The sequence below is a fragment of the Pseudoliparis swirei genome, chromosome 4 (assembly GCF_029220125.1).
Source record: "Pseudoliparis swirei isolate HS2019 ecotype Mariana Trench chromosome 4, NWPU_hadal_v1, whole genome shotgun sequence".
Lineage (NCBI taxonomy): Eukaryota > Metazoa > Chordata > Actinopteri > Perciformes > Liparidae > Pseudoliparis > Pseudoliparis swirei.
In genome coordinates, this window is record NC_079391.1 from 27,608,025 (window position 1) to 27,615,680 (window position 7,656).

Below are 7,656 nucleotides of genomic sequence, written 5' to 3' on the forward strand. Positions count from 1 at the left end.
GTGTGCCATTGTTAGCCTTCAACATTATTTTAACGCAAATTAAACTTAACCATTAGGGTTGTTGCCTAAACCTACAGAGATTTTCTGGCAGAAAGCCCTGAAGGAAAACTACTCTCATGTGCATGCTGGACTGACCTGGGTTTATTCCCATCTAGAGCATGCAGTAAAAGCCATTGATGTATTATTTCAGTTAACCGCAACATATCCACTTTAAATCCCAGATGTTGACTGGGCCCAAAGTGTTGTGGCCCAGAACAAAACAACACCATGAAAGTAAAGTATAAAGTAAACAATTAAAATGTGTCTCACATATTCACACACCGTGAACGTAAACCTCCCCCACACAACTTCACCCACATAGTTAGCTACCGCTTCAGCTAAAATCTAATTATGTACAAAATGCTGATATATATAATGAATAGCAAATTACTCATACATACATCATTTCAAATTCCAAATGTTTTATTTTTTTTCAACAAAACATTGCATGTAAATACACAGTTCATGTCGTATTTTAGTCATAAAGGTATAATAAACCTCACGTGACAAAACTCACACTCAACATTGTGCCTACATTCAAACTAATGGCATGTTTTGGGCCCTTCGACCCTTCCAGTGAATGTGGACATAACGTTTTCAGGGATTGATTAGATTGCTTAATCTGTTGCACTGTCGGGCTGCTGTGAATGTGAGGAGTCAGCAGGTTTTACAGGCCGAATGCTTTGTAACTTCATGGTCTTAGCAGTCCGTCAATGTTGAACATAAATCACACGGTGGAGCAGTGGGTGGCGAAGGGTTTCCCCGCATGACATGGAATCTGCTAACTGCTGCTTCTGGAGGAGCATGCTGTGTTACAGGCTGACATTATTCACACCTGCTGTGAGAATCTTCACTCCATCATCTTCACTGCCACATCAGGCTCCAGCTCAGCTGCTGGTAGCTCCTCCGGTTCCTCCTCCTGATCCAGCTCCTGTTTCTTCTCCTCTGCCGCGGGATCCGAGTACAAGGCGGACGCGTTGCCGTCTTTCCATGTGACCACGATGTCTCCCGCTTTGAGCTCGCTCACGTCCCCGTTGCTTCCCGTCATCCGCCTGTCAAGTGATGGCGATGGTTTGCAGCTGCTGTCATCTCTGAGCGGTGACATTACCAGCAGCTCCTCACCTTTCTGAGACAGAGCGGCAGCTGCCTTGTACTTTGCAATCTTCTTTCTGTTCCTAGGGGAAAAGACACAAACTAAGTCACTCAACAGTCTTTAAAATATCCAAACTATACAAGTGAAAATGTCATCGCATACTTGTTGGCCATGGCTCCCATTCCCAGCAGCAGAAAACCAATCAGAAGACAGACGAAGGCCAGTCCCAGCAGCACAAATGTCCATATGGTTGCTGTAACAGGAAGAAGACCGCTGACCATACAGCTCATACAAAGATAATAGTATAGCATTTAACAATAATTTATTAGAAAATGCCAAGAGGCTACCAAAGGTTTATGGTTTCTGGAGTACCCTGGTGATGCGTTGCTCATGTCTGATCTGTTTCAGACATAGATGAGATGGACATTATGTAATTCAAAGGATTTCTAACGAGGTAACAGCAGCAGAAGTTGTTCTGAGCCGTCCCAAAGCTCTTGATTCTGCTCTGAGGATCGAGGAGTGAGAAGGGAGGAGGGATCGAGGAGGAGCCATGAGAAGGACGTTTTTTAGCGGCTGACTTATTGTTGATCAGTTATTTGATTGGACGCTGCAGCTGATATAACTCATGACTGGAGTTTCATAGTGAAAAGACAGATCACAGATTAAACCCTATACATATTAGATTTTCTTTCTGATTCACCATATAAAATAAAATATAAATGAAAATGTTTCTGATGCTTAAATGTATTTTCATTTGTGTGGAATGGGATCATTGTTGTTCCTTGTAGCCATTGGTTGAAAATAACATCCATTCCAATTGCGCTTCTCCCCAACCAGATACCTCAAAGGCAGTAAGGAGCCCATCACAGCTCGACACAATGAGACGAAGAAGACACCACACCAGAAAGATTTATGCTCAAAACTGTTTTCAAACTCGGCTCAGCTGCACTTTTATGGACTTATATAACCTCCACCAAGGAGGTCATGTTTTCTGTTTTCTGTTTGTTTTGTTTGTCAGCTAAATTAAAATATCGAATTCAATAGCTGGCGCAATTTTCATGAAACTTTGTGGACGGAGCAGCAGCACTTACGGTCCTCACTGCGATAGTACCAGCGGAGGTATTCCCTCTGTTCTTCGGTCATGGCCGCCTCATCGCCTGTCTGCTTCTCTGCAACCTCAAACTCTTTTGGATCATCAGAAGCCCTCCTGGATCCTGGAAGCATAGCATCACTGTTCATTTTTGGCCATATGACACACATTATACTAAAACTAAATGTTAATATCACCAGTCTTTTGCCTACAAAACCTTTAGTTCAACAAAGTGAATTCATTGATTATTTGCATCATGCCACACACAATGCAAATCAAACCGTTTCTGTCAAAACAGCTTCAGTTTCTTATTTTGTGAAAACAAATTTTCAACAGTAAATTATAAATATTTGACCAGTTCTTCAGACCTTCAAAGACCAAGTTTAAGTCAGTAAAACCAAAGTTAAGCTTAAAATAATTTTCATAATCTGATACATTGATATCATTTTTATCAACGTTTTAAAATATCGGTCATGCAAATGAGCCGATTACAAGTGATCTTAAGCGAGGCAGTTAAAGCTGCTTTTATTCCTATTTTTGGCCACACAGGGTAAGAAAATATAGCTGTAACCACGACACTGTAACACCCTCTGTGTCTCCTTGATTGTTTCATTCCCTGCACCTGCCCTCAGCCACTCTTGTCTCGTTAGTGTGTCATGCCGTACACCTGTGTTTCCCCCCTATATATTGTGCCTGTCTTTCACTTGTCTCCTGTTGGATTGTTGTCTTTAGTTCTGTCTTCCTTGTGCTCCTTGTGGCATGTCGCTGTACCGGCCTCTCTTGGTACCTATCGCTGACCTGAGTTTTTGTATGGAACCTTTTGCCTCAGTAAAAAGAGAGTTGTTGTTGTTGTTATTTACCTGGAGTCCTGTCCTGTTCCTCTGCGCATGAGCTATGCCCCTTGCTACCCGTGACAGACACTATCTCTCACTCTCACCACTTAGTGTTGAATCCCGTTGTTATCGACACTGTTTACCACCTGATCAGCAGCAGACAGATGCAGCAAGAGACCAGCTTGTGAATATAGTTGTGGTGCATTTAGAATCTAAAGAGACCGATGTTTCCCTCAACACCAAAACCAGAGCTTAGAGAGAGAATACTGGACCGACATGGATCAGGTGCACACAAACACAAATATGTTGGTCTGTAATGTGAATGTCGAAGCAGCTGTTTGCTTGTTCGCTAGTTCAACATGCACAGTACAATTGGCAGTGTCAATTTAACACTTATAGAGTACATTTTAACACTCGGCCAGTGAACATATAGTCCGTTATCTTAAGAGTGTTAAAGTAACACTGAACAGTGTTAAAATTTCAGTTAATGCAACTCTTGTAAGAGTTTTTATTTTAGTCTACACTACACTGAGAAGTGTTCAAAGAAATAATATAAATAACATTTGTAGTGTTATTTATACACTTCAGTGTAGAATAATAACTCTTATATCTTATCACTATGTTCAGTGTTACTTTCCATTTATCTTGTATCAAAAGCGACTTACAATCATGTTACATTAATACACCGTGGACAGGGAACAAATCAGGGTAAAGTGTCTTGCTCAAGGATCGACGAGGGCGGGAGTTGAACCGCCATCCCCCTGATTGAAAGACAGACCTGCTAACCACTGAACCACCGTGGCTCTTCAACGCTCTGTAGATAAGGACCTTATGTTTACTGGCTTAGTGTTAATGTACTCTTTAATTTGACTGTGTAGCTTTTTGACTCGGTCACGTTAGCCGTCTGCAATTTGATATTTCAAGACACAAAAACAACTCGAGTGTAAGTTGAACACAGTATAGAGTTATTCTAAAATGTTGCTTCTGCTGAAATATCAACATTTGCTAAAAAAAAGTGATTTAGAGGAATTATTTCTAGAATTAAAATGCGCATTATCAAACTCAATCTGAAAGGAGAAGGAGGGAGGCAGAGTTTTCCAGAGTAACCGTGAACGTTGTCATCGCTGGGTTTTTTACTCTTGCTCTACTTGTAATGACTGACAGTCAAGTCACTTTAACACTGTATATTTTACTCAAACTCTGAATATGTACACCAACACTGGGGGCTATTTACTCTTGCTAGTGTTGTAATAACTCTGAAAGTCAATACACTTTAACACTGCATTTTTAACACTGGGGAATTTGCTGTGTATCAACTTAAATCATAAAGACATGCACCGCAGCCTCACCCCGGTTCGTATGGATGTGAATGAATGTTGGTGGTGGTCGGAGGGGCCGTAGGCGCTGATTGGCTGCCACGCTTCCGTCAGTCTGCCCCAGGGCAGCTGTGGCTACTGATGTAGCTCACCACCACCGGTATGACTGTGTATGTGTATGACTACTGGACTCTGCACTCTGTAAAGCGACTTCGGGTGCCTTGAGAAGCGCTATATAAAATAAATGATTATTATTATTATTATTATTAAAAGGCGATATATCGTTGTGTGCTTATTAATAGTTTTTTTTGCTAACAAGTGGCCAAAAAAACAGTTAGTAAATTGTCTGAGTGCACCAATATCTGTCTGCGTATGGATGCACATATCTCTAACACTCTTCAGTCGTGAAGCCTTTAATACACATATGGAATATAGAAATCCAATGTGGATTCAGTGCCTGCCAGACACCAAACTCTCTATTTCTTTGCTCCTCACTGACTTACTGAGCTTTTCCTGGCAGATGTCCCCCTCATCCAGAGATTTCCACTTTGAGAGTTTGCTGTCATGGGTGAGAACCAGACGCCAGCCATCTATTGACAGCAGCATAGAATTGTTCCCGCTGATCAGCCGGCCCCTGTCACAGTCCCACAATGTCGCCGTCGCATCTACCTCCGACCCCCTGCAGGGCAGAGTCTGAACAGGCTCTTTTTGCAGGGCTGACAGACATCTGGATGACATAACACACATCAGCATGCCCCGATCAGTCCAGATCCACTGCTGGGACTCGGAGTCCAGGTTGCAGTTCTTCAGCAGGACTTCGCCTGTAGATGCCGATTCCTCCAAACACAAGCTGCTCTGGGTGTTGTGGATCATGAACGCCCTCGCCCCTGCGGATGTTGACAGAGTGTCAGGTTTAGAGTCATTGTTGGTAAGTATAAATCTGATTTAAATGTATCTGAATGACACATCGACTTACCTAACAGGAGAGGAAACAATAAGATCCAAGCACCAAACATGTCTGAAAAAGATGGAGCATTGTTTTTAGACATCTATGACATTTTCAGCTTTTCATTAAAAGCCTTTCCTGAGGACGAGGTGACATGATGGCAGGATATTTTCTCTTTGAACATTCTGTTCAGAGAGATTTCAGTCACTAAATGCAAGAATAACAATCAGGTGTCAGGATGACCTCAGGCTGAACCTCAAACTGAAACTGACTGAAACCTCCTCACTGGTTGTCTGAACTGTAGAAGAGTCTGAATACTTTGAAATTATTTCCAGGGGTCGCTCCAGACTCCATCAGTTAGCTTCTCACGATTTCTTACTACAATTGAGTGCCTGTCGGTCTGGTGTTCCACGCATATGAATGTCCCGATCTCACCGGCTGCAAGAGGCTTGACCACAGTGCAGTCTGAGGACATGTTCTTTTTTTACAGCACGTAAATAAATCAGTTATTTTACTGTCGTCTGCATTACCTGCTCTGTTTCCTGTTTTATGTGTTTCTTTTCAGTTACCCAGACTATTACTATATCAGACAATATAAAAAACGCATCACTCCATAGCATACAGCATTAAGTTATTCCACCATAATGCTGTACTGTAGTGTGTCTTATATTATAATAGCATCCTCTACCACGGAAGAGCATAGCAGACAACAACAAGGTTGGGAGAGCAACTTTAAAAATGTAATCCATTATAATTACTGATTACCTGTCAGAAATGTATTCAGTAACCTTATGAAAGTATCTCTATAGAAAAGTCATATCTGATTACTTTACTTATAGATTACCTCAATACTAAATATTCAAATTAAGACGGGAGAAAAGAAAGGGATTTTGTAGGTGTAGGAAGGCAGCAAACTGGAAGTATTGCATTAGGACCCAGGCAGACGGGCAGAGTCCCAGGCCTAAACCCAGTCTCCACCTTCATGGACTCACGGACTTTGAGGCACGCTCCCTAATCTAACATTTCAGTCCATTTCAAGTTATGAAAATGCTGTCATCATCAAAGCACTTAAATCATTTGGCACATTAGTCTTACTGAATTTGAAGTGCAGCAGGAGTACCCAGTTAAATGACATTCTCCAAATGTCTAGGGAAGAGATAATGTTCCTTTCCTCGCCCTAAAACGATCGGGGAAAATATGATTTATTGTCATTGTGGTTATATACATGTAATTAATGGTGATTTTAGATTGCTGCTAGATCTACCCATTAATACAGGTGTCTCCATTTGTAATTTTTTTATGTATTGGAAATGGTTTTTTTAATGGCTGAAAGACCCTAACTATGGATTGAAGAAGAATATTTAAAAAAAAAATCTATTCTATTTTGACTTTTTTTAACTACAGAGAAGACTGAGTTCCCTTGTTGCTCGCTGTGTTTGAGAGAAAGGAGGGCAAGAGTAGTTTAGTCGTAATCCTCATTTTTACCAAACATATCTGGAATATGTCTTCTGCATCTGTAACGGAATACGGTAACCTTTTTTTGTAAGCTAATTACACAATGCTGTTCCATGTAATACGTTAATGCCCAAGCCTGAGCTCACCACATCACACCATAAACATACACTGCACTCCATATTGAGTGTGAAGCAAGAATAAATCACAAATGAAACGCTATTTAGCTGCTGTAAAATCACATGACCCCACAAAGACTGTGACTGAAACCACAAGCATCTCCTGTAATAGCACAGCTTCACAAAAAGTATTATATACCAACTACATGCAAAGTAAAACTCAATCTCATTGCTATGCCGTTTGTATTTCAATGTTTTTGTTCTGCCACGAATTCAGAATTACATTAAGTCATTTGAATGGCTACTCACTTCTATGATCTGTATGCAGCTGAGCTGAGAAGAAGGGACTTCTAACTGTGGCAAGTGAGTTATAAAAAAAAAGAAAGGTTTTCCAAAGTTCATGGGGAGGAGCCTGAAACAGAGATAAACTGCCATCATAAACACAGATTATACTGGACATGACATGTTCTTATTTATTGAGGAAGGAAGCAAAGCTATAAAGTGGTCACATGCAGAACATAGACATGTATGTTCTTTGTGAACTGATCACTTGTATGTGTTTGTACCATCTTCATGTGGTATTAAAAGAGAACGCACAAAGGAACAGTTCAGCCTGTCCAGTGTCAGGTCTTTGACCCCGCTATGTGGTTACTGTTTAGACAGCTTTGCAGTAACCTTGTCTTCTGTTTACGAGGTAAAGTGACTCCTCGGTCACACACACACTCTGAGTGCTGTGACATTTGGTTGTTAAAGAGTTTTACTTTTATA

The 7,656-nt window shown here is 41.1% G+C and overlaps 1 protein-coding gene across 2 annotated transcripts; it reads right to left on the reverse strand.

The window, feature by feature from the left end:
• Positions 1-444: 444 nt before the first annotated feature.
• On the reverse strand, positions 445-7,248 carry si:cabz01068815.1 (solute carrier family 51 subunit beta). Of its 2 annotated transcripts, none has more exons than XM_056413746.1 (6): positions 7,198-7,248; positions 5,348-5,389; positions 4,875-5,258; positions 2,224-2,346; positions 1,295-1,385; positions 445-1,214 (listed from the first exon to the last, which is right to left on the reverse strand). In XM_056413746.1, exons 2-6 carry the CDS (start codon positions 5,385-5,387, stop codon positions 890-892), a joined length of 963 nt encoding a protein of 320 aa, XP_056269721.1. In that variant the 5' UTR covers positions 5,388-5,389; positions 7,198-7,248; the 3' UTR covers positions 445-889. The 2 variants fall into 2 exon arrangements, with proteins under 2 accessions (XP_056269721.1, XP_056269720.1); XM_056413745.1 differs by lacking the exon at positions 7,198-7,248 and adding an exon at positions 6,413-6,485.
• Between the last annotated feature and the right edge of the window lie 408 nt (positions 7,249-7,656).

Coding starts and splice junctions, on each gene's coding strand:
- si:cabz01068815.1 (XM_056413745.1), bottom strand. CDS start 6,452: ATGTCATTTAACTGGGTACTCCTGCTGCACTTCAAATTCA. Junction 5,390..6,412: donor CCTGCTGCACTTCAAATTCA/GTAAGACTAATG, acceptor CATCTTTTTCAG/ACATGTTTGGTGCTTGGATC. Junction 2,347..4,874: donor CATCTGCCAGGAAAAGCTCA/GTAAGTCAGTGA, acceptor CTATGCTTCCAG/GATCCAGGAGGGCTTCTGAT.